Consider the following 27,222-nt stretch of genomic DNA (forward strand, 5'->3'; position numbering starts at 1 on the left):
CTCAATTTAGAGAATAGTAATGCTAAAAATATTTACAAGAAGGTCAACACCAGATTAACGGGAGTTTGAAAAAGTGAATGTGAATTTGCCAGGTTTAGGGGCTAAGAATGACCTGAATTTCACGCAAGTAGTTTTCAACTACTGGTAAGGCCATAACTCTAGTTAGGAGGGTTCATTTTGTTTTGGAATACAATTTCTGTCTCTCATTTATCCTACCGGCCATGTGTGCCCCATCTGACCTTTCAGTACAGTAGTAATCACAGTGATCACACAGCATTTAATAAACACCATCAAGTGTCTTTTATGCACAACATATATAAATGAATGAATGAAATAATAGGATGTCCATAAGCTTACAAATGTCTTTTTCAAAAAATCTGGGACTTCTCTTTCTATTTTGATAGGATACTGACTCTCATTTTATATATTACATCCTACCAACATAGCTGAGAATCAATTTATGAAATATTTTGTGAGATAAGATAGATGAAGTAGGGAGGAAACAGGGCCAAGTATGTCAGCCAGGAAGGGTGAGGTGCCTATGTAGTTAGGAACTGGAAAGAGTGTAGGAGCGAAGAAAAGACAACAGGATTTGCTGACTGATTCAGTAGAGGGCATCAATCTGAAAGAACACTTTAATGATTTCAAGGCTTCTAGGATGAAGGAGATCATCACTTTCAGAAATGAAGCAACCAGCTGTAAGGATTCTCAGTTTAATTTGAGGTACGAAGACTTTTGGCTTTAGATGGGACCCCAGAGTTACATTTTCAAAATTAGAACTTTTCTTTTTTTAAGTAAGAAACACCGTAAGTTGGTTTCTTAAGTTCAAACAGTAATTGCCATGGTATAGGCAGAACCCACTTTAAGCTTAAGGACTGATATACTATAAACTCACAGAGGTCCCTTAAGTGGATAGAAGTGCCATGTCCAGAGGCAGAGATGCCTGCCAAGTTTGGCTCTGGATCTGCCATGTATTATATGAGTCCTTACTTAAGGCTAGATGTGGAGTTGACAGAGTCCTGGAAATTTCAGGAAAAGTGGAAAGTAGAGGGTCTTCAAGTAGGAAAGTAGTATTTTTTAGCTATTATGTACCCCTCACTTTACATCTGGCTATCTTATTTCTCATCACAACCCTACAAAATAGGTATTAGCATTTTAGAGATGAGGACATTGGGTTTAGAAAAGCTAAATAAAGTGCTCACGCTAGAAGGGAAGGACCTCACATTCTAACCCAAATCCAGATGTTTATAGGGGCCAAGTCATGCTCAGTCCAGTTCTCCTCATAACGCCCCACTTTACCCTGTATACTAATTCCATGAAGCCCAGAGAAGGTAAATCCCACATTTGGAGCCAAGCTGGGGCCAGAAAGCAGATAGGCTGATCACCCTCCCACCCCCGTCAAAGGTCCTTCCAGAGCTGACACACGCCTTTCAGGATATGACAACCTACACCACCCTACAAGGGATGGAGAGAGGGAGAAAAAGCAACCGGCTCAGGAGAGAAGCAAAGAGAAAAAAGGAGGCAAAGAGGAGTTGTCAGAATGGGGTGAGGAGGTTGAAGAGTTAACTGTGTCCTTTTGCGTCTACTGATAACCGTAACAAAGAGACCGACTACCTAGCGTATTTCAGGAAGCTCAGCCTTGGCCAGCTTCATTCCTGATCGCCTTTCAGGAACTAAGTTTTAACCCTTAGCGTAAATCCAGAAAAGACAAAGTAAGGCGAGCAAGGTGTTCACTTCAGGCAAAAGCGGAAACTAGCAGTACGAACCAAAACTTGACCCAACCAGGCAGCAGTGATTTGACGACAGTTTGAAAGACAAGTTTGGCTGCAAGACTCGCCTGCCGCCGAGGGGTGGGGCCGCAGCAGCCCCGGCCGCGTTTCCTCCAGGCCCACACCACCTCCGCCTGCCACGTGACCCGCCGTGTTGTGGTCCGGCCCGCGTGGGTGGCGGGAGCGGCGGGAGGGCGGGGGCGAAAAGGGGCGGGTCACGTGACGGGGTTTAAATCTCCCGCAGCCGGAGCCGCGGAGGCGCCAGTGCCGCGAGTCGAGCGGGAGGAGAGGAGGCGAGGGAGGAGGGCCAGAGAGGCAGTTGAAAGATGGCGGACGAGGCGGCGCTCGCCTTTCAGCCCGGCGGCTCCCCCTCGGCAGTGACGGCTGAGAGGGAGGCCCCGTCGCCTCCTACCGGGGAGCCGCTCCACAAGAGGCCGCGGAGAGACGGCCCCGGCGTCGGGCGGAGCCCGGGCGAGCCCGGCGGGGCGGCCCCCGAGCGTGAGCTGCCGGCGGCGGCCGGCGGCTGCCCGGCGGCGGCGCTGCGGCGGGAGGCCCAGACGGCGGCGGCCGGAGAAGGAGACAATGGGCCGGGCTTACAGGGCCTATCCCGGGAGGCGCCGCCGGCCGACGACTTCTACGACGACGACGACGACGAGGGCGAGGAGGAGGAAGAGGCGGCGGCGGCTATTGGGTACCGAGGTGCGCAGGGCGCGGGCGGGCCGGGACTGCGCATCCCCCCCCTCCTCCCGGGGCCCCTCCTGGGGTGGGGGAGTGTCGGGCGGGCTGGGGGCTCGGGGCTGGCTCTGCGGCGTCCCCCTTTCCACTAGGGCCCTTCTTAGCTGCGCGCCTCCGGGGCTGTGGGCCCGGCTGCCGGAGCGGCCCGAGGACTCACTCCCTCCCTCGCTCTCTCCCCTCCCTCCTCCCTCGGCCGGCGGCCCGCCCCAGTGGCCTCGCGCTTTGCGCAGCCGCGGGGCGAGCTAGCCTCGCAGCTGGTTTAAAAAAAAGTTTCTCTCCCCTCCTACTCTTTCAACGTATTGCTTTTGTTAAATGTCTTGCTTCTCCGCCCACCCCCCACCCCCCGCACACTTAAACATGAAACTTTTTGACTGTCCCTTGCACCAACCTTTTGCAGTTGCCTTTGCAAACTGACACCTGTGCAATTTGTGTGTGTGTCTTTTTTTTTTTTGGAGTGCCTTTATTTTTAAACTTGTTTTAAATTTTAAAGAGTGTAGTTGCTTCTAAAGACGTTACCCCTCTGTGGTGCAACTAATAGTGGGCATAGGAGAGTAATAGTAGTTTTAGAGTACTTCGAGTAGTATTTTTTCTCTAATCGTGTTCTTAGATTAAATATCTTCTTGTGTGTGTATATGTAACCCTGAAACACGAATTGACATTTTTCTGGCATAGTAAAGCAGATGTGATAGTTGTATATGTCTTGTCATCCTTGAGTGTTTCAGAGTTTCTATCCGGATAGATGTGCGTCTTTATTAATATTTGTATCAAGAAATCCAGTCAGTGGGCCATTTGATCATATCAAAAGGCAACAACGTGTGCATTAGGGATTGGATTAGAGAAACAACCCCTGTTTTCAAGATACATAGTTTAATAAGGGAAACGAATAATGCAAAGGTATTTTTGTATGTTTAGTGTTATATGAGAGAAGTGCAAGTTGCCATGGTAATATTAGCACGACTTTTTTGGGTAAATTTTTATTTGGTAAGTTTTATGAACTATTATTTGTGATCGATAAATTCAGTCTCACTAGGTTACTACATTTTGTGTTTTGATTAAGTAGACATAATTTTTTTCTAGATTTTGATGAACTGAAACTTAGATTCCGAGCAGAATCCCTAAAGATGAGGATATACTGTTCCTGTGAATGGTGCAGATTGATCCAGTAGGCATTCTTTACACAGGCACTATGAATGTTAAGTGTTTTATTCATTGAAAATTGTTGCATCATAATTATAGATCTTCATAATTTTAGATGCAGATTGTTTAAGAAACCTTGAGTTACTTTTGGTTTCTTTTGCAGATAACCTTCTGTTTGGTGATGAAATCATCACCAACGGTTTCCATTCGTGTGAAAGTGATGAGGATGATAGAGCCTCACATGCGAGTTCTAGTGACTGGACTCCAAGACCACGGATAGGTATGGTTTCACAGTTTAAGAGCTATCTTTTTCAGTATTCTCTTTTTATGTCAACAAAAAATATATTTCTCTGTCCCCTTGTAGCCTGGTGATGAGGTTCTTAGGTGTTTGATGAGATTTAATATCATCCTGGTTTTAGGGAAAGTCTAGTGCTTTGTACTGTTTTTGTTTTAAAATAATCTCTGTATGTAACTTTTTTATTGCTGGTTTCCTGTACTAGAATATAAGTCCCATGGGGGCAGGGATTTCTGACTGATTTGTAGACTGTTTTGTCAGTGCCTGGAAAAGTGCCTGGCACATAGTTTGTCCTCAGTAAATATTTATTAAGTATTTTGATGAAATGAGAAATATTTTGAAGTAGAGCACAGTATCAGATTTTTATACCAAGGTAGTAACATGACCATCTCAAAATGTTCTTTCTCTTAATGTGCTGGGTTTTTTCAAAAATGCCTTGACTGCTTAAACATAGTAATGATTAGTTCATTTTTAGTGTTTATATTTACTGTATTTTTGGTTTTCTCAAGCTAGGAACTGATCTAAGAAATTTCAGGGTAAAGAATTAAAGCTCAGAATATCAGCATTGTATGTATCATTTTGGGAGACTGGTTAAGATTAACTTGAAGATTATTACTGGAAAAATTTTAAAGATAGTAAAGTATAAGATTTCCGTTTCTTTTTTCTTTATGTCTTTAATGGTAAATAGTGTGGGCTTTCGGGACTGGTAAGATCTTTCCTGTGTTGATGTAGAACCCTTTTGTACATACTTCTGTCATGTTTATGTTGTATTTTTCTAGATTTTAACCATAGAAATTTAGTTCTAGTAGTTAATTAGTTTGACTCTTAAAATACATACTTGGTATTTTATAGCTCTAGGGGCAGGCTCAACTCCTGATCTCTCCCTAATAATCTCTTTGGGATATAGCGTTAGATCTGAAGATGCTGTGAATGAAACACCTTTATAGTGCATTTTTTTACTCTGCAAAACAGTGTTAAGCATTGCTAATTTCTTACTTCAAAAAATAAATGAGATTTTCAATTACTTGGAAGTGGATCTGATCTAGTTCTTTTCCCTCTTGATATAGGTCCATATACTTTTGTTCAGCAACATCTCATGATTGGCACAGATCCTCGAACGATTCTTAAAGATTTACTACCAGAAACAATTCCTCCACCTGAATTGGATGATATGACACTGTGGCAGATTGTTATTAATATCCTTTCAGAACCACCAAAAAGGAAAAAAAGAAAAGATATTAATACAATTGAAGATGCTGTGAAATTACTGCAAGAGTGCAAAAAAATAATAGTTCTAACTGGAGCTGGGGTATGTAAGATGTATAAAACTCTAGTATGGGAGGTGGTGTATGTTTTTTCTTAAGCCTTGCCCAATTCAGAAACATTTTTCTGGTGTAGAATTTATCCTTATATGATGATGGGCATTTGTGTTTGGAAACTGCTAAAAAGTGAGTGCAGGAGCAATTACTAAATTGGTTCAGTTTTTTAAAAACCTCTCGATAACCTTAAAAAAGATTCACGTCTGTTTACTGGCACAGTAGGTAAGTGGAATTAAGGCAAGATTTTTACCTACAGTATACCACAACTTCTAAGGAGATGCAGGGAATTCTGCTTGCATTAAAGTGTGTCAGGGTCTGATAGAGAAATTGGTTATATGTTTGACCTTCATGGGGAAACCGGGAGCCTAATATGTGTTGGCAAGTAATGCAGTGTTGGAAAGGTAACAGATTCCTGCCTCTCCTCCATTTTAAATTAAGGTGATGTGATTGTGGTGGGTTGAGATTTTTCATTTGTTCCACTTTAGGTCTCAAATAACTAGTTACTTAGGCTATTTCATATTGTGTGTTGAATGCAGAATATGTTACATGGTAGCGACCAGGACAGCTGTTGGAGAAAAATCAGTCCTGCTTTCTAACCTTTTGGTTAAGGGAGGGTGTTATTTAATCTTAAATGATCATGAAGAATAGTTGCACTTTGCTCCCCGATGTGATTTAGGCAAGTTTGTTTTGCTCTGAGGCTAAAGTGGAGTAAATGCTGACAAAATTGTGAAACAAAAGGATAACTTCTGAAGTCCCTATTTGTAATGTCAAGGTTTATTTGTAGAAAAAGCATAGTGTTTAAATCTATTCTTAAAAATTGAAATATTGTACAACATAGTTTTTTAAGGAAAATAAAGAAATTTAGCGTTCTTGAAGTAGTAGCACTCTAACCCAGAAGAGGGATTTCTTTGGAAATAGTTCACTGTGATAGAAATTCTTGCCTGCTTTCTAGTTAAAATAATTTGGAATGGTTTACTTCGTTCTCAATCAAGTTGGAATTGTTTTAATTTGTTGGTTAAATGCTTATAAAGGTTTAAAGTTAGCCTGACTTAAAATCCTTTACCCCATTATGAATGGAATATGTGATGGATTTAATTATACTGGTTTTCTGAGTGTTTTATTTCTATTAGAAGTTAAAGTAGGGCATTATCTCCATTCCCCAAAAGAAGTTTCAAACTAAAAATATTTTTTCAGCTCTTCCCTAATTGTGTGATAAGAGGACTAATAATTATTAAGGTAGCAGTAGAAGATTTAATTGTACAAATTATGCCATGCGTATTTCAGGTTTCTGTTTCTTGTGGAATACCTGACTTCAGGTCAAGAGATGGTATTTATGCTCGCCTTGCAGTAGACTTTCCAGACCTTCCAGATCCTCAAGCAATGTTTGACATTGAATATTTCAGAAAAGATCCAAGACCATTCTTCAAGTTTGCAAAGGTACTACAAACTCTTCTAGTTGTTTCTTTGACCTTCTCTCATGAAAAATTGTTTTGAATGGCAGTCTAGTAAATTGACTATTAGTACTGTGGTGGAGTAAAATCATTGAAATAAAGTCATTTTAGTCAGAATTCCCTTCTTCCCAGAAGGGACTGTCATTTGCTTTTCTTCATTTTAGGATTGAGCTTATTTTCAAAGAAGAGGCTATTGCATATTTTTCAAATTTGCACTTCAGTAATGGCCTTTACATTGTCCAGGCCTTTTTAGAGGTTAGTAGATCATATAGAAGTAACATCAGTGTTTTGATTTTGAATATTTTTTATGAATCATAAAGATTATAACATCTGCCTTTGGTATGTTTTTTTTTGCGGTACGCGGGCCTCTCACTGTTGTGGCCTCTCCCGTTGTGGAGCACAGGCTCCGGACGCACAGGCTCAGCGGCCATGGCTCACGGGCCCAGCCGCTCCGCAGCATGTGGGATCTTCCCGGACCGGGCCACGAATCCGTGTCCCGAACCCGTGTCCCCTGCATCGGCAGGTGGACTCTCAACCACTGCGCCACCAGGGAAGCCCTGGTATGTTTTATAGTAGCTAGGTTTTAACACACGAGGATGTGCCTGAGAAATTTGTGATTAGAGGTGGAGAAGAATCTTAGATTGCATTTGAGTCAAGGTTGATCTGTTATGCTCTAGCGTCTTTAGTGCTCCTCTGTTCAGTTCAGAAGCCATTTGCCACGTGGGGCTGTTGAGTGCATAAGTGTTCTGAGATGTTATGTAAGTGTGGAAGACATATCAGATTTTGGAAACCTAGTATAGAAAACATGGAAAATATAAATTCTGTTATATATATATGAATAATGATTATGTGTGTAAATAATAATACTTTGATATTGGGTTATAAATGAGGAAGATTTCACATTGTTAATGTGGTTACTAGAAAATTTGAATTGTGTATATGATTCATATTATGTTTTTATTTGGCAGCTCTGCTCTGGAGTTTAAAGTTTGATGTTACAGTCTTCCCTTGGTATCTGAGGGGGATTAGTTCCAGGATCCCTCAGATACCAAAATCTGAGGATGCTCAAGTCCCTTATATAAAATGGCATAGTATTTGCATATAATCTATGCACATCCTCCCTGTATACTTTTTTTTTTAATTTAATTTTATTTTTGGCTGCATCTGGTCTTAGTTGCTGGATCTTCGTTGAGGTGTGAGGGGCTTCTCTAATTGAGGAGCGCGGCTCAGTTGCCCTGCGGCATGTGGAATCTTAGTTCCCTGACCAGGGATTAAATGTCCCCTGCATTGGAAGGTGGATTCTTAACCACTGGACCACCAGGGAAGTTCCCTCCCTGTATACTTTAAATCACCTCTAGATTACTTACAATACCTAGTATAGGCATACCTTGTTTTATTTTGCTTCACTTTATTGCCCTTCACATATTCTGTGGGCCTTTTTTGTTTTTACAAATTTGAGGGATTGTGATCAAGTGAGTCTGTAGGCACCATTTTTCCAACAGCATTTGCTCACTTTGTGTCTCTGTGCCACATTTTGGTCATTCACAGTATTTCAGACTTTTTCATTATTTGTTACTGTGATCTGGGATCAGTGATCTTCGTTACTGCTGAGGACTTAGATGATGATTAGCATTTTTTAGCAATATTTTTAATTAAGGTATGTACTTTTTTTTGAGACATACTGCTATTGCATACTTAATAGATTACCATATAGTATAAAAATAATTTTATATGTACAGGGAAACCAAAAAATTCATTTGACTGACTTTACTGGGATAATTCACTTTATTGCTTTGGTCTGGAATCAAACTCATGATGTCTCAGAGGTATGCTTATATGATGTTAATAGTTGCTGGTGCAGCAAATACAAGTCTTGGCTTTTGGAACTTTCTGGAATTCTTTTTATCTGAATATTTTCAGTCTACAGTTGGTTGAATCCAAGGATGTGGAACCTGCAAATATGGAGGGATAACTATGCATTATACCATACCCAAGAAATTTTATCTTCTTTATTTAAAAAAAAAAATATTTATTTATTTGGGTGTGCCGGGTCTGTAGTTGCTGCGCGCGGGATCTTGTTTCCTGACCAGGGATCGAACCCAGGTCCCCTGCATTGGGAGCGTGGAGTCTTTAGCCTTTGGACCACCTGGGAAGTCCCAAGAAATTTTACTTTAGAAGTCTTTTTTCTATAGTTTAGCTTTATGGAAAGAAACTGTAAAATTGTTGTTGCTAAACTTTAGTATATTTGAAAGGGTCTTTTGTATTAGTGATTATTTTTTAATGAGCATAGAAGTGAAGTGGACCTGAATTTCCATTAAGGGATAACCTCAGCTACTTTCAAATCATGTGGTCTATTTACATACCTATAAGAAGAGCTCTGCCAATTCAGAATACATGGTACTAGCTTAGATTGATGGACTGTCTAAAGAAATAATTTTGTTTTGTGCAAGTGTGCTTATAAATGGGAATTAGAGTAAAATGGGGAAATTACATTAGATTTTCTTGGATATGATTTACTTGCTAGAACTGAAAACTAAATTTGAAAATTTTGTAGGCTATTAAGAAATTTGAATCTTTCCAGTAATCAACTTGAAACTTATAAAAAATTTGGAACTTCATGTATCAGCAGTGATGATGGCCATCTATATCTAGCCTTTACAACAGACAGCTGGTTCACACTAAATTGAACAAATAATGTAGAGTATCTCTTTTCCCTTGTTACAAGAATATGAATTCATGAAGATTCACTGTTTTTAACATACTGGTGCTAGGGGTTCTACTGCATGACTTTGAACACCAATGAAATATCACTTAGTTACTGGTTTCTTGAATTGGACCTAGGACACTGGCTCTAGTTATCAGAAATTAACAATTTTTTTTTTCTGGCCGCGCTGCATGACATGTGGGATCTTAGTTCCCAGACCAGGGATTGAACCTGTGGCTCCTGCAGTCTGCAGTGGGAGTGCGGAGTCCTAACCACTGGACTCCCAGGGAATTCCCCAGGAATTAGCACTTTAAGAAAGGCATCAAGTAACTAGAATTTACTTTGATCTTGCATCTGATTATAAGAGCTTGATTCACTAGTGCATTTATGTAATGCTCACAAGGTTTTTGTTGTAAATTCTTTGTTCTGAGAGGAAACAAAAAACATGCTCAAACTAACTTTTCAGCTTTTTCCCCATCACTTCAGTGTATACTAAATTGCCTGACACTTGGGGAAAATGCGGTAACTGAGAATACAAATAGCAAGGTGAGAAAGATTGTAACCTTAGTTGTCTAAGGCATATAATGGGTATTCAGTTTTAGCTTAAACTGTTTTGACATGTAAGAATCTATAGAAGCAATTAAGAATTATTCTTACAAAGACAAATTATAAAAATACACATAATAGAAATCTAGACAGTGCTTAAGAGAAAATAAAATATCTGAATTGGAGTAAAAATGGCACAGTGTTAATGTGTTACAGTGTACAGATTTCATAGTACCTAGGAGAAGAAAAAGTTGGAGGGGCAGCATGTTTCGCTTCTCTATGAAAGTTTAAGTTATGGTAGGAGCTAAATAAATAATCTTTATAACTACCACTCATATAGGATTGTTGTACTTCAATTCTTACATTAGGAACTGCCAAAAGGAAAGTACCTAGTTGGTGAAATAGCACTTAAAATAAATAGTAATAGGTAAGAGAGACTGAGTTAATTTGGGTCTAAAAATGAACAGGAAAAAGCTGAAGGACAAATAAGTTAAGGACAAAGAATAAAGGATAGTATTTAAAAATGAAGGATGGGGAGAGTATGTAAATATTGTAATATTTTACTGGATTCCAAAAAGAATACATGAGTAAAATAGTCATAACCTAAAGTTTTCTTCCAGTGTCTGTACTAAGGAGAAAGTTAATTAAAAGATGGTTACTTTGCTAGTTATGAGAGAAAATGAATTTTTTTTAATTGAAGTGTAGTTGATTTACAATGTTGTGTTAGTTTCAGGTATACAGCACAGTGATTCAGTTACACATATATATGTATCTATTCTTTGAATTCTTCCCCTTATATGTTATTATAAAATATTGAGTATAGTTTCCTGTGCTATACAGTCGGTCCTCATTGGTTATCTATTTTATATATAGAGTGTGTATATGTTAATCCCAAACTCCTGATTTATCCCCCTTCCCCTTTCCCCTTTGGTAACCATAAATTTTTTTCTATGTCTGTGGGTCTATTTCTGTTTTGTAAATAAGTTCATTTGTATCTCTTTTTTTTTAATATAAGTGATATATTTGTCATTGCCTGGCTTACTTCACTTAGTATGATAATCTCTAGGTCCATCTATGTTGCTGCAAATGGCATTATTTCATTCTTTTTTATGGCTGAGTAATATTCCACTGTACATATGTACCACATCTTTATCCAGTCATCTGTTGATGGACATTTAGGTTGCTTCCATGTTTTGGCTGTTGTAAGTAGTGCTGCAATGAACATTGGGGTTGCATGTGTCTTTTTGAAGTATAGGTTTCTCTGGATAAATGCCCAGTAGTGGGATTGCAGGATCATATGGTAGCTCTAGTTTTAGTTTTTTAAGGAACCTCCATACTGTTCTCCATAGTGGCTGTACCAATTTACATTCCCACCAATAGTGTAGGAGGGTTCCTTTTGAGAGAAAATAAATTTAATAGAAAGCCATGAAAACAGGAAATATTGTGAATTTAGGCATTTTGGAAGGAAAGTTTCTACAGATGTATCAAGCCATTGATTGTATATAACTGAGAAGAAGCAGATTTCATCTAGACTGGAAACTCAAAAGTAACGGAGAGGTGTGTGAAAGAGGTAACTGGTTCATTAGAGCAGTTTCTCAACCTGTTGACTCTGGGATGGATAATTCTTTGCTGTGAGTAGCGGTTCTGTGCACTGTAGGATATTTAGCAGCAACCAATGGCCTCCTCCCTTTAAATGCCATTAGCCCCCCACCCCAGTCTTGACAATCAAACATGTGTCAAGATGTTGCCAAATGTCTCCTGCAAAATTGCTCCCTGTTTGAGCACCAGCATGTTAAGTGCGCCTAGCTTTAGTACCACTTTGAATTCTTCTACACAAGAACAATTAAGGCCAACATTAAAGCTATATATATTCTTGTTCTGAACTGTTGTCCTCTTGCATAATAAGGGTTTAAATTGATAATGAGGTTGTGGTCATGGTCCTGAGGAGTCTAAATTCACTGGTGCTGATAAAAATGAGTGGTTTAAGAGTCAGTGAAGGTGAAACTGAGGTTGTATAAAATAACTTTTTTTTTTTTAAAAGGACTGTTCAGAGAGTGTAGTTGCTCGCCCATATTGAATACAGTGAATGTTCTTTCCCTTAAAGTGATAAAATTCAAGAAAAAGTAGAGGGAGAAATATGAACTTCCAAAAACGTATATTTATTCAGTAAATTGTCACTTTATTGATAATGTGCAGATATACCAGATTATGTAGTTATAAAGCTAAGAAATCTCAAAACCAGCTCATTACTTAAAAATCAAAAAAAGCACACACCCCCACCCCCAAAAAAGGCCACAGTCCCATTCACTTGAAGACAGTATGTTAATACTGACTTGTGTAGGTGGATTACATATAAGTGTAGAGTATTATATTTGGGTGCATATTATAAAGATGGGGTCTTTTACCTACTGCTTTGGATTTGTAGTATTTCTGTTTAATAAACTTTCAGATGCTTGAATACTTGATAACGGTCATAGTGTTCATCAAGTGGTCTACTGTAACTAATCCTGCAAGTGTTCCTTTTGGATGTTTCCTGCTTTCTGTTATTAAAAAGGTATTGCTCTGATTGTCCTTTCTGGTATGTTTATAATGTTCTTAGGATAAATTTCTGAAAGCAAAACTGCTAAGGGTCCTGATTTTGTTTTACCTTATTGCTGCCTGGAAAGCAGGCAGCAATATATACTCCCATCAGAAGTATAATATATACTCCCATCAGAAGTGTAGAAGTGTATTATGAGAAAACTGATTTAGCATGCCCATGCCCTCTCCCCCACAAAAAAAGCCTCCCGTGATACGTTATTAGTATTAAAGTATTTTTTAGAAAGTGTGTGTGTGTGTGTGTGTGTGTGTGTGTTGGTGTGTATGTTGTGTATATGGTTTTAAAAAGAAATTCAAACAGTACACAACAAACGATAGTTGGCCTCTCCCTTCAGTCTTCCCTACCTCTAATCTCTTTCTCAAAGGTTACCATGGTAAAATGTTTCATTGGGTTTCCTTTTAGGAAAAAAAAAAAGAAAATGAGTAAACCTGTTTGTGTGTAGGGGGGAGAGGTATTGTAAGTTTCTAATAATACTTTAAAAATGATTACCAACAGAATCACATACCCTTTTCTCTACAGTGCTTTTTTCCCATTTAATATCCGTGGAAGTAGTTTCATGGCGGCACTTAGATATACTTCATTTTAAAGAAAAGGCTGCATAGTACTGTTTGATAGTTGTACCCCAATATATATAATCAGTCTCCTGTTAGTGGATATCTAGAGTTGTTTTTAAGGCAGTTAAAACTATCAGTGTAATAAATAAAAAATTAGCATGTTCTCATTAGTATTCAGTTTTTGTTTACTAGTGTAGATGACTGCTTCTTACTACTTGTCATGTGTATATCTTTGAGTTGCCTGTCTGTTCTTAGCTTTTTTTTTTTTTCTTTTCCACTGAGATGCTTTTCTTTCTCATACTGATTTGTGAGAACATGCGTTTTTTTGGCCACAACCTGCAGCTTGTGGATCTTAGTTCCCTGACCAGGGATTGATCCCAGGGCATGGCAGTGAAAGCACCAACTCCTTAACCACAGGACTGCCAGGGAATTCCCGAGAACATGTGTGGGGTTTTTTGGTTTTTGTTTTTTTATTTATTTGGTTGCGCCTGGTCTTAGTTGCCGCAGGCGGGCTCCTCAGTTGTGGCTCACCAGCTCCTTAGTTGTGGCATGTGAACTCTTAGCTGCAGCATGCATGTGGGATCTAGTACCCTGACCAGGGATCAAACTAGGGCCCCCTGCATTGGGAGCACGGAGTCTTAACCACCAGCCAGCCACCAGGGAAGTCCCCAAGAACATGTATTCTTGAAGAGTGTTTTTACATTAGAGGGTGACTGGAATTCCAGGCTCCACTAATCCCGTGAAGGATGTGCAATGTGAAATATACTTACTAGATTAGTTTTAGTGGACTGATTTGCAGTACCTAATAGAAATGGTATTTAGCCTAAAAGAAAAATAGGAAAACATGAGGTTGAGGGATCAGAAATTGCATAGTGGTTAAGAGCTGCGCTTTGGCATCAAAACTGGGTTTGAATGATAGTTCTGCTACTTGCTAGCTCTTGTGACTTTTGGCGTTACTTCTGTGCTTTGGTTTTTTCATCTGCAAGATGGGGGATACATGTCTACAGGAGGGTCAGCAGACCTTTTTCTGTAAAGGGCCAGGTAGCAAATGTAACCTGCTTTGTGGACCACATGGGAACTCTGTCATACTGTGTTCTTTTCCTTTACAGTCCTTGAAAATGTAAAAACCCAGTCTTCAGCCCAGTCTACAGCATTATTATAAAGTGCTCCTGTTATGCCTGTTACTTACATTAAGTAGTAATGAATGCTTGACTAATTGAAATTCTCTTGTGTTAGATTAGTACAGGGGCCGGCAAATTACAGCCTCAGTCCAAATGTGGCCCACTGCCTTTTTTTTGTACAGCTTTGAACTAAAATTTTTAAATGGATGGGGAGAAACATCAAAAGAATAATACTTCACATCATATGAACATTATATGAAATTCTAATATCAGTGATTGTAAATAAAGTTCCACTGGAACACAGCTATGCTCATTCATTGGCCTATTGCCTGTGGCTGCAGATACACTACAATAGAAGACTTGAGTGGCTGCCACATAGACCGTAAGGACAGAGACTGAATGGCCCACAAAGTCTTAAATACTTGCCAACTGGTGTCCCAGTGTGGAAAAAGTTTGCTGAAGCTTGAGTTCCTTGGGGAAGTCACATGTTTAACAGGAAAAAAAGTAGTTAAATTTGTCAGGTGACTTAACTTTAATTTGCAAGTATTGAATAGGTAAGATTTTTAGTAGTCTATGGTTTAGTGGAATGAATGAAACAAGACCAGGGATTATGAGGATTTTCCTTACCAGGATCAATTAGTTTCACTTATTTTTTGACAGCATGGAGAATGTAAATTCTAGTTTCTTAACAGCTCTACCTACTTACTACCTAGCAAATAGTGGCATCTCAAACTTTGATGAGTCCTTTTAGTTTTGAGGGGCTGCAGTTAACACCCCTGCTTTTGACTGGAATCTCATTCATATTGCTAGAAATTTGAAGAAGCAAGCAAGCAAGCAGAGAGCATCTCTGGAGAAAAACCATTATTTCTACATGAAAGCTTACTGGGGCAGATAGTTCTAAGCTTTAGTTTTGGTCACATTGGTTGCCTATGGCCAATTACTGGATTGTTCGCATGTTTCTGGACACTGCTGTGAAAGCAGCCTGTCATTTTAATAGTATTTGAGCCTTTGGTCCCAGCTGTGCTTCCACTCTATTCTAAATGGATCCCTGTGGCAATAATAATGGTCCAGCCCACGTGATTGGTTCCTTAATGGGCCTTAAGGAGGTTCAGATTTGGGATGGCCTGTCTTGCTTAGAACTAAAGTGTCACAGTTTCAACATGAAGAATTAATCTATAGTTTATCTGAAAGTTGTATCTCCAGTCAATTAGTTTTTAGCAAACTTTCCTTGTTAAGTAAGAGCTTGATTTAGGAGTAATTCTATTAAAAAACAGTCATTTCAGAGTAATTTTTTTCCCATTATTTCAGATTATATCCCTTAGCTGGAACACAGTATTAAATCTAATGATTCAGACATGGTCCACTACATATTTGAAAGAAAAGAGACAAAGTTAAGTTTCAAATCATCATAAAATGTAGGCTTATAAGATGAAACAAACCCTTCATAAATTATTCCCAACTACAGGAATTGACTGGTAAATTTAAGGACTAAATTTCCCTGAACTGATACATGAAGGGAAACTAGAGTGTAGAGCTGAATCTAGTGTCCCACAGGTTTTTGTTCTTCTTACTCTCTATTTTTTTTTTTTTTTTTGTACGCGGGCCTCTCACTGTTTTGGCCTCTCCCGCTGCGGAGCACAGGCTCCAGACGCGCAGGCTTAGCGGCCATGGCTCACGGGCCCAGCTGCTCCACGGCACGTGGGATCCTCCCGGACCGAGGCACGAACCCGTGTCCCCTGCATCGGCAGGCGGACTCAACCACTGCGCCACCAGGGAAGCCCACCCTCCCCTTTTGAAAAGGGTGGGGATAAGGCACACAAAAGTTCATTCCGGGAGGATGGAGTCTTGGTACTCTGCCCAGCCTTGTTCTGGAGGTAGTCAGCCATTTGTTCTTGTGCTGCTTTTGGCATGCTATTAGCACTTTCCTTACTACTTTGGATCCTATTTTATCTGTTGCCTAGAATATTATAATATTTGTTAAAAAACTCTTTAACAGCTGTTTCCAGAGGGGAGGTTTGCAAGGTGCTGGTGTTTAATCCTCTAAATGTATTAGAACAAAGCAACCTGGGAAGAAAACAGTGATTAATAGAGAGCACAACCTAATGGTCCAAAACATAATGTGGCTTTCAGTTTTCTATAAATATTAGCTTTAATAAACTCTTCACTTGTTACTTCTTTCTATATGCATTGTCTTTCTTAAATTGCAAAGTTCATGAACTTTATGATAAAAATTTGAATGAGAGGCAGAATTTTTGGGTTTTATATAACATTTTCAGCAGCATATGGACATGGATGTGATAGTCTTTATAATGAGATTTGCATATTATTTTTACTTAAAAGGTATCCCAGTTTTTTCTGAACTTGAAATATTAAGTAGTTTAGAAGTAGTCATCTAAGAATCTTAACTGTCAGACTTTTTTGTATAATGTCAGAAATGAAGTCCCCTACCCCCCCAGCCCCATTTTATAGATTGTTTGTATCCTTCCTGACTTGATGTTTAAATTAATGTATCTGTATACTTTGCATATACTTCCCATTTTTGCTTAATAACAAAACAAAAACAAAGCTATACACAGTGGTGACTAGCTTGATTTTTTTTTCACATATGTCATGGGCCATCTTCCAGGTCAGTGTATCGAGACCTCCCTCATTCATTTTAATGGCTGCATACTCCACTATTACTGATGTACCCTATTTCTCTGACCAGTCCTCTGTTGATGGACATACGGTTGTATCTTGTTTTTTTTGCTAGCATTGTAATAGGTTAGAGGCTGTAATGAATGGTAAGGAAGTAGGCAGAACTGCTACTTCAAAGAAAAAAGAGAAGAAACTTCCTTTGCCATAGTCACTTACTAAATGAAGTTTAATGAAAACACTGTCAAAAGTTGAGAGGACCAAAATTGATACTTTTTCTCTGATCTTTTTGCCATGTGTATATCTGAATTCTTTGTTTTTAAAGAAGAAACAGCATTGAAGCATTATTTGGGGGGAAAAACACACACACAAAATCCAGCAACTCAGCATTCATGAGCAACTCTATACTATACCAGTATGTGCCTGTGCAGTGGAAGGAAAACAATTTTGGTAAGGAATTAAAACTTCAGCTTTAAACTTCCAACAGGTTGATATTTATAATAAATGATGAATCAAAAAATTTTTTAATATTATGTTGACAGTGCCTTTTTTAGTTTTAAAAAAGAAGTCACCATATCTTTGATATCTTTAATTTCAATTTAAACTTTTTCCCTTTTTCCTTACAAAAAAAAAATCATTTGCAGCCAACAAAAATTAGATATATATTAAGGTATGTATTTCTTCTGACTTTTATTAAAATATCAATTAGCATTTATAAGAGATGTTTGTGGGTCGACTTTATCCTTTTCAAGAGGCCATGTTCACTAATTGCTGAGTTTTACACATACGACAGCAACAATCCTTTCATAAGTGTGTGTGGCATCCATCTAGATGCTTTGAGATGCTCATGTATTGTTTTTTAATTATCATCGGTAGTTTTGTTTTTTTGTTGTTGTTAAACTTGTGATATTTGTTAACACTTACATAATCTTTTTTCTGCTTTTTGCGTTATCTAGGAAATATATCCTGGACAATTCCAACCATCTCTTTGTCACAAATTCATAGCCTTGTCAGATAAGGAAGGAAAACTACTTCGCAACTATACTCAGAACATAGATACACTGGAACAGGTTGCAGGAATCCAAAGGATAATTCAGTGTCATGGTTAGTAAACTTCAGGATTGCTTTTTCTGTTACATATTAGTTAGTTTTGTAGGAAAAGTTAGGATTAGAAAAAAGGCTGCCATCCAGGAATGGAGATTAAGCCTTATTGTTGAATCATGTTATCTGATCAATTGTAGATAAATGAAGGAAAAGTAGATTGCAAAAATATGAAACCAGAAATATTGGCCTTGACACTTAATTGTACAAAATGTCAGATATTAATGTGCTTTTGGATTTCAAAAGATGTAGCAATTATGTAACATTAAATTCTTTTAAATAACCTTTTTTGATTACAAAAGTAGTATTAGTTATGGATGAAAAAAATATGGCATCTTTAGGAAACCAAAGGAACTGCTGAGTAGTTCAGATGTAGGCTTCAGAAATTTGAAGACTAAATCTAAAACAAGTATGAACAGACCATTTTCTTATGTATCTAAACTGTTTTTGAAACACAGCTGTTAAGCTAAGGTAATACAGTTGTAAACTTCCAAGTCTGCAGTTTTAGTCCTGGAGGAGTTGGTATATTTTATTAAAAGAGTAGCTTTAGGAAGCATCATTATATCAGCATCTCTCTCATGGAGTCTCTTAAAAATTTTAAAGTCGCTAGCTTTTTTGTTGTCAAGCTTACATTATAACCGTTATTTAAGAAATGGAAAAATTTCTTTAATAAAGCATATATTTGTTGGTTGTTTTTAGGTTCCTTTGCAACAGCATCTTGCCTGATTTGTAAATACAAAGTTGACTGTGAAGCTGTACGAGGAGATATTTTTAATCAGGTAATTTATCACCCATATCTTAGGAACTGTGCATGTCTCTGATCTGTTTCTTTTACCTCAGTCCTTTTTTTCTGGAAGTATTTATGTGGTACAGAAACATCCAGGAAAACAAATGTTAGTTACCATTGGGAATTCCAGAGAAATACACAAAAACCTTTCAAAACCTTAAGTTAAAAACATTGCTACATAATCTCTTGATTGATGAAGTTGACTGCCTAATATATAAGCCTAAAATAAAAACCCAGATCATTAAGTGTGGTGTTACTTAACATTAGTTTTTCTCCTTACTCTCCCTTTTTAAAAGTGCCTGTCAGATTCATTTTGTAAAAAACATTTCATGTACGCTCACTGACCAAAAAATACAGGAAAATATGGCAGAGAATAAAAACCATCCAGAAATAAATTCTGTATGCTTAGTTGCATATATAGTTAATCATATAATTATGAGAAGATAGCATATTAAAATGGAATCGTATTTTACAAACTTTTTTTAAAAGTTAAGTCTCACCTGTGTACATATATACACATGCTGCTTTTTCCTCTTAATATATAATGGACTCTTGAATATCAAATGTAGGTCTATACAGATATAATAGCAGCATACACAGATAATAGCAAAATTGTATTTCATTGTATGTTAATAAACTTAACGGGTCATTGATAGTTGATGTTTAGATTTTATCCAGTTTTCCCTGCTATTTATCCACAGCTTTTCTGTTTTCTTTGATAATTTTGAAATTATTTCTTGGGAAGTGTGGAAATGTTGACTCTAACTCGGGCTTGCCCTTCTCTTTCCCACCTCAACTAAAATCTGGAACATGCAGGTGGTTCCTCGATGTCCTAGGTGCCCAGCTGATGAACCACTTGCTATCATGAAACCAGAGATTGTCTTTTTTGGTGAAAATTTACCAGAACAGTTTCATAGAGCCATGAAGTATGACAAAGATGAAGTTGATCTTCTCATTGTTATTGGGTCTTCCCTGAAAGTAAGACCAGTAGCACTAATTCCGAGTAAGTGGGTGATGATTCTTTTTAGAGAACCATTTCTATATATTTTGCCATGGGTTGTGGGTCTGTAGAGTAGACCTCAATGATATTATTTTTTGTTCAAGAGTGGTGAAGAGCCGGACTTTTTTTTTTTTTTTTGGCTGCGTTGGGTCTTCGTTGCTGCACGTGGGCTTTCTCTAGTTGCGGTGAGTGGGGGCTACTCTTCATTGCTGTGCGCAGGCTTCTCATTGTGGTGGCTTCTCTTGTTGTGGAGCACTGGCTCTAGGAGCACAGGCTCAGTAGTTGTGGCACACGGGCTTAGTTGCTCCGCGGCACGTGGGATCTTCCCAGACCAGGGCTCGAACCCATGTCCCATGCATTGGCAGGCGGATTCTTAACACTGTGCCACCAGGGAAGCCCCCAAACTTTAATTTTTTTAGGTGACAATATTCTTGCTCAGGAAGATTGGTTAATCTGACATTTCAGTGGGGCAAGAGGGCTTTCAAAACAGAAGTAATAACAAGGGGAAACAGTTCAACTTAAACTTTTCAGTGGAATGTGCTTTAATGTGGCAGGAGTTAGCATGAGCTAATTTTACATACACTGAGGAAACATATTAAAAATAATCAGTATTTTTAGTCTTCATTTGAGTAGTTAATCTTTCAAATGTAATTGATTTTTGGTCCAGTAAGTTCAGATGTATAGCTTGATAGATGTGTAACGTACTCATGTAAGATAGAATTTGGGGGCTCACAATGATTGGTTTGTTTTTGTAAGAATAACAATCATGCCTTGTCAATCATTGTATGTGGATCAGCTCTACCCACAAGGGTGTTCATGTGTATAAAAATGCTCAAAAACAATTTAAATCCCTATTATTCTCAGGAATATTTCTTTAATCCATGCTCCCATACTACCTTTTTTCTCCCTCTAATGAGCAAGCAAGGGGGAGGAAGATAGAGGGACTAATTTAGTAGCATCATTGGTGCCATAAAAGTGAGGGAAGGAGGAGAGGAGAGTATATCAAACCCTTAACTGGAGAATTAAAATTGGACCCCCATACCAGCAAACAGAGCAAACTGCTGGAAGAAACAGAGTTAAACTCTCCAATTCTGCATCTTTTTCCTAGCCCACATGTAGTGGCTTTAGCAGTTTAACTCAGCCTTTGCGTGTTATTTTTTTCTATTTAAATGTGAGGCAGAGAACTTCTTCCAAGTTTCCTGTGGGGTACTAAAACGTGTTGGTACTTTTTAAAAAATGTAAGACATTGGTACATATAGTGGAGAACAGACTGGTATGAATTTTCACATATCAGAAGCCATTTTAGTAGAATAACTATTACCTATACTGTGCCAAGAACTCTTCTCTGCATATTAACTCAGTGCTCACTGCAGGCTTGTGGAGAAGTACTGTTATTACCCCATTATACAGACAAGGAAATTGAATACAGAATAAAAAGTGAGGCGATTACCCAGAGGTAACCAGGTGACAGGAGCAGAACCTGAAATTTTGCTGCCCATCTGTTTACTTGATAGTTTGATGGTATGTAATAGCTTGGTTGAATACTAGAGTTGGGTGTCTTCTTTGGTATTGGGAACATGTTAGATTTTTTTTTTTTTGGCCATGCCTCACGTCTTACAGGATCTTGGTTCCCTGACCAGGGATAGAACCCTGGCCGTGGCAATGAAAGCGCAGAGTCCTAACCAGTGGACTGCCAGGGAATTGTTAGATTTTTACATAGTGCATTTCTTTTGGTTTTATTAGTGTACCTCCCTTCCTTTCTCTAATTCTTTCTTTTTTCACCCTATTCTTAGGTTCCATACCCCATGAAGTGCCTCAGATATTAATTAATAGGGAACCTTTGCCTCACCTGCATTTTGATGTAGAGCTTCTTGGAGACTGTGATGTCATTATTAATGAATTGTGTCACAGGTTAGGTGGTGAATACGCCAAACTTTGCTGCAACCCTGTAAAGCTTTCAGAAATTACTGAAAAACCTCCACGAACACAAAAAGAATTGGCTCACTTGTCAGAGTTGCCACCCACACCCCTCAATATTTCAGAAGGCTCAAGTTCACCAGAAGGAACCTCACCAGCAGATTCTTCAGTGATTGTCACTGTTTTAGAGAGTAATGTTGATGATCCAGATGCATCTGAATCAAAAAACTGTGTCGAAGAAAAATTACAGGAAGTACAGACTTCTGCTAGGAGCATTGAAAGTGTTAATGAACAGTTGGAGAGTCCGGATTTGAAGAATGTTGCCTCCAATACTGGGGAGAAAAATGAAAGAACTTCAGTTGCTGAAACAGTGAGAAAATGCTGGCCAGCTAGACTCGCAAAGGAGCAGATTAGTAAACGGCTTGATGGTAAGAAAGGCTGTTGAAACATTTTGAAGGTTATAATTATTCTAAAGAAATATTTGTAAGAAGTATTTGTAAGAAGTGAGCAATTTTGGCAGGCTAGTTAGGGTAATTTTATGCGGTTAAATGTAATAGTTGATTGTGTTCAGAGAAACTGTAAAGTTGAGATTTTAAGCCAGAAAAAGATAAACGGTATCTTCCGTAATGTGGGGGAAAAGTGGTGTGAAAGCATGCTCTGTACCTTGTGTTCCTCTAGGGAATGAGAAGGTAAGCATTTAATTGGGAAATACTGAGTGCTCTGCCATTTTCTGTTGAGAGCTTTAGCTAGTAGAAATGATTGAGATTTGGGTACTGTGGGGCAGTGACTTCACATTTTCTGATTTTAGTATCCTGAGGCAGGAGCTATTACTACTCTGGTACAGGTGGGAAACCGAGGACCATAGAGGTTAAGTACCCCAGGCAAGGTAACGACTAGGGTGTGGAAGAACCAGGTGGATTCTGGGTTCTCTTAACCATTAGGTCGTGTTGTTTCAGATCTAGAAAACAGCTGGTTCTTCACCACTGAGTATCAGAAATACCATCTACCCTGTTTTGACACATGGGAAGTCTTTTTATCAATTAGTTTTTTAAAAATTTTGGCTGCATTGGGTCTTTGTTGCTGTGCACAGGCTTTCTCTAGTTGCGGCGAGCGGGCTTCTCATTGCGGTGGCTCCTCTTGTTGTGGAGCACGGGCTCTAGGTGCATGGGCTTCAGTAGTTGCAGCACTAGGGCTCAGTAGTTGTGGCGCACGGGCTTAGTTGCTCTGCAGCATGTGGGATCTTCACGGACCAGGGCTCGAACCCGTGTCCCCTGCATTGGCAGGCGGATTCTTAACCTCTGCAACACCAGGGAAGTCCCTATCCATAAGTATTAACATAAGTGAAATCACTTTCTACTTTTTGAAACCACTTATGACCAAGTATTAATCAAACAGAAACTTGTGCTCTTAGATGCAACAACTTTGTACAGCTTAAAACATTAAGTCCCATTCCACTTATTATACATGGTGAAAACTGACAGATTTGAGACAAATGTATTAAGTGTTGTAATCATTTGCTCTAAATAAATTTTGGTTCAGTTGAATAAGCCTTTGGGCATTTTCCATACAGCAAGTTCTGGAGACACTGATCAAGCTACTGATATTTGTGTATATAATTACAAAAATAGGTGATATTTTAAAAGGTTTATGCTACTTGGAGGGCACTAGGTTACTGAAGGCTTTCTAAAAAACCTAAGTTCTGACTTTGGTCTTGAACTGTAATTAGGGAAAGTCTACGGGGGGAAAACTAGAAAGTGCATAGAAGAATACTTACACTTTCAAATGCGGCAAGTGTCAGAAGTAGAGAAATTACTGTTGATTTAGTCAGGTAAGATAAGTCTCTATCATACACAAAGTCCCCCTAGGCACTGGCAGCATTCTCTGGCTGTCTTTTTGACAGATGGGTCAAACATACAAAACTCTGCCCCAGAAAATTGGTATTATACCTTGGTTTTAGTCTACCAATTTAGACCTTTTAAGGTACAGGCTTTGGAATTAGACTGAGTTGTCAGATCTACTTCTCTCTCATAGCATTGTGAGCATTTGAAAAGATAACGGATGTAAAGAGTGTAAAACTTAACATTTTTAGCGGTTAAAACCACACAACAGCTGGACTTTACTCATTTTAGTTTGCCACTGTTTGTTGTGAGGTCGAGGCAGAAAGGGAGGAAGTTGGAGCATATAGGAAGTAAAATGTAAATGTCTTGAGGGTTGCCAAGAGGGCAGAAACAGACAGGTATAGGGTATGTCCACTGAGAAATAGATGATTCAGTTCTTCAGGGGAGGCCAGAGCAGAAAGAATTTTTTTTTTTAATATATTTATTTTTTTGGCTGCTCTGCACGGCATGCAGGATCTTAGTTCCCCCAGCAGGGATAGAACCCAGGCCCCCCGCATTGAGTCTTAATTTAACCACTGGACTGCCAGGGAAGTCCCTGAAGTGTTCTTTTTGTAAACATGGCCTAACCTATAGAAAGGAAAGGGCAGGAGACCCATGTGCTGGGACCCTTTAACAGACTGTGAGGGGATGTGATTCAAAGGACATGGCCCTAATTAGAAGGACCAGGTGGGGTTTTCTTTCTCCAGTCACTGAAACACAATGAAATAAGTGGTTTCCATGCTGCAACACATAATAGGTGAGAACTGGGTCATGATGGGGTATAAAAAAGCTTGAAAGTCATTTTGAAGAGAAACTCACGTACGTTTGGTAGATGTTATGTCACTCCAGATAAACTATGCAGTTAGGCTTTTGTGAATCAGTCTGGGATATGGTGCAATAAATATAACACGGTGTGATAACAGACTTAAGTCAGAAGGTACTTGGTGCTTGTGAACATAAGGGTATAAAACATTTCATCATTAATGTTTAAGGTTCCTACCCATTCACTTACATCAAAATGTAAACAAAAGCAGGGAATACTTCGTACCATCGGAGGTCAAATCTTATACTGCGAATGCTAATTTGGGAGGGCATTGGGAAAGAAAGCTTAAAAGGCCAGCGCTAGATCAGTGCTTCTCACACTTTAACGTGATAGGACTCTTGTAAAAATAGATTCAGAGGGTGGGTGGTGGGCTGGATACTTCATTTCATCTCATCAAATCTGTTCAAAGGGAGTTTCATTGAACGTGGCTGTCTACATTTTTTCATACTTGCCTCATAGGGTTGTGAAAATTATTTCATATCCACATGAGGAAATTGAGGCACAGAGATAACTCTCCCAATTTACAAAGTTGATGAGTGGCAGAACTAAGATTTTCATGCAGGACTGAGTCTATAGCTTGTGTTTGAGAAACTACAGTAATAGCCTCTAGTAATGATACTCAGGTAAAAGGCTAGAAGCTACACTTTATTCCAGACAGCCCACTCAGACCAAGTCTTAGAAAACTGGAAATAACCCACTTCTCTCTTATTACTGTATTTCAGGTAATCAATATCTGTTTTTACCACCAAACCGTTATATTTTCCATGGTGCTGAGGTATATTCAGACTCTGAAGATGATGTCTTATCCTCTAGTTCTTGTGGCAGTAACAGTGATAGTGGAACATGCCAGAGTCCAAGTTTAGAAGAACCTATGGAGGATGAAAGTGAGACTGAAGAATTTTACAATGGTTTGGAAGATGATGCTGATGTTAATGAGAGAGCCGGAGGAACTGGATTTGGAGCTGATGGAGGTGATCAAGAGGCAGTTAATGAAGCTACATCTATGAAACAGGAAGCAACATGCATTAACTATCCATCGAACAAATCATAATGTAATATTTGTCCAGGTACAGGAATTGTTCCACCAGCATTAGGATCTTGAGCATGTCAAATTGAATGTTTACTTGTGAACTCAGTAGAGCAAGGACACCAGAAAGGTATATTATTTATAGACTGGTAAAAGTTTTTTTTCCCCATGGGTAATTTTTAACTTACTTATTTCTGTGCTTATACACTCAAACACTAACTCTTTTTTTAAAACAGAAAGGTACCTAAGTATCTTTAATCAGCTGTTGGACAAGACTTTCTTTTAAAGGTTCATTTGTATGATACATCCATATGTATATATAATTTTGTTTTTGCCTAGTGAGGTTCAACATTTTAAAATTTTCAAAAAGCCATTGGAATGTTAAATTAATGTAAAGGGAACAGCTAATCTAGACCAAAGAATGGTATTTTCACACTTTTCTTTGTAACACTGAATGGTTTGAAATCCTCATTCTCTGTTCCGCTAAACTTTTGATTCTTTATTAGCACAATTACCTATTTTCAAACACTGGCATTTTCCAGAACTTGTGGCAGCTAACTTTTAAAAATATCTCATGACATGCAATCTGAGTAGAAGGAAGTCAACAATATGTGGGAGAGCACTCAGTTGTCTTTGCTTTTTAAAGTGAGACTTGGTGCTAACAGTTCCAGGAATATTGTATTTGTTCAAATGAAGATGGCTTTTGTACTTCCTGTAGTAATGTCTATATTGGCTTATAAAACTAACCTAAAAAACAAATAAATGCTTTGGAAATGTTTCAATTGCTTTAGAAACAATAGTGCCTGCCTGGGTCCCCTTAGCTTTGAGAATATTTGCCATTTGCCATTGTTGTTTAAATATACCTATCAATCACGGTGGTAGAGCTTGCATTGATCCTTTCCATAAGAATTAAACTGCCAAGATGTGAATTTGCAAAGCCTTTATGAATCAATAATAATGGTACTTCAAGTGGGGGGGAGAGTGTAGTATTTTGGACTGTTACCTCTCCCCTCGCCCCCCATTAATGAGAGCAGCAGACCCCCTGATTACAGTTTCAAAGCCAGTAAGTACGTTTCCTGTTGGGAGGATTTGGTGTGTAATAAACACCAAACAACTAGCCTAGTATTATGGAGATGAGCGTGGTGTAACTTGTAATAGCAGAATAGTTAATTAAACTAGTTCTTATAACGTATTTAAAAGCTTAGCCTGCCTTAAAACTAGAGATCAACTTTTTCAGCTGCAGAAGCTTCTAGTCTTTCAAAACAGTTCATACTTTATAAAATTGCACAGTAAGAATTTATTTTGCAGACCTTTCCCCCAACATTGCTTTCAAATAAAGTATTCCTGTGTTGCTTTAGTATTTATTACAGCTTAACAAAAAGGGTTTGAAATATAGCTGTTCTTTAAGCATAAAATACCCAGCTAGGACCGTTACTGCCAGAGAAAAGAATTTTATTGAATGGCCATTTCCCTACCTGAAAGATGTCTCAATCTGAATTTGACTACACTAAAGAATGCAGTATATTTAGTTTGCCATTTGCATGATCTGTGTTTGTGCTATAGATAATATTTTAAATTGAAAAATTTGTTTTAACTTATTTTTACAGTGAAGACTGTTTTCAGCTCTTTTTATATTGTACATAGTCTTTTATGTAATCTACTGGCATATGTTTTGTAGACTGTTTAATGACTGGATATCTTCCTTCAACTTTTGAAATACAAAACCAGTGTTTTATACTTGTACACTGTTTTAAAGTCTATTAAAATTGTCATTTGACTTTTTTCTGTTTAAGGTATAAAATTTTAAAGTTTTGCAGCTTTTGTAC

At 38.4% G+C, this 27,222-nt stretch overlaps 1 protein-coding gene across 4 annotated transcripts; it reads left to right on the plus strand.

Annotated features, from left to right (window-relative positions):
- The first annotated feature begins 2,032 nt into the window (after nt 1-2,032).
- Nucleotides 2,033-27,173, plus strand: SIRT1 (sirtuin 1). 4 transcript variants are annotated; one of them, XM_060126693.1, is made up of 9 exons: nt 2,033-2,468; nt 3,805-3,921; nt 5,004-5,245; nt 6,540-6,692; nt 17,821-17,968; nt 18,665-18,744; nt 19,569-19,755; nt 21,546-22,097; nt 25,092-27,173. In XM_060126693.1, exons 1-9 carry the CDS (start codon nt 2,096-2,098, stop codon nt 25,418-25,420), a joined length of 2,181 nt encoding a protein of 726 aa, XP_059982676.1. In that variant the 5' UTR covers nt 2,033-2,095; the 3' UTR covers nt 25,421-27,173. The 4 variants fall into 4 exon arrangements, with proteins under 4 accessions (XP_059982676.1, XP_059982677.1, XP_059982678.1 ...); XM_060126694.1 differs by lacking the exons at nt 2,033-2,468; nt 3,805-3,921 and having other exon boundaries at nt 5,228-5,245; nt 6,604-6,692; XM_060126695.1 differs by lacking the exons at nt 2,033-2,468; nt 3,805-3,921; nt 5,004-5,245 and adding an exon at nt 17,190-17,314 and having other exon boundaries at nt 6,623-6,692.
- The last annotated feature ends 49 nt before the right edge of the window (nt 27,174-27,222 follow it).

The sequence above is a fragment of the Lagenorhynchus albirostris genome, chromosome 16 (genome assembly GCF_949774975.1).
Source record: "Lagenorhynchus albirostris chromosome 16, mLagAlb1.1, whole genome shotgun sequence".
Lineage (NCBI taxonomy): Eukaryota > Metazoa > Chordata > Mammalia > Artiodactyla > Delphinidae > Lagenorhynchus > Lagenorhynchus albirostris.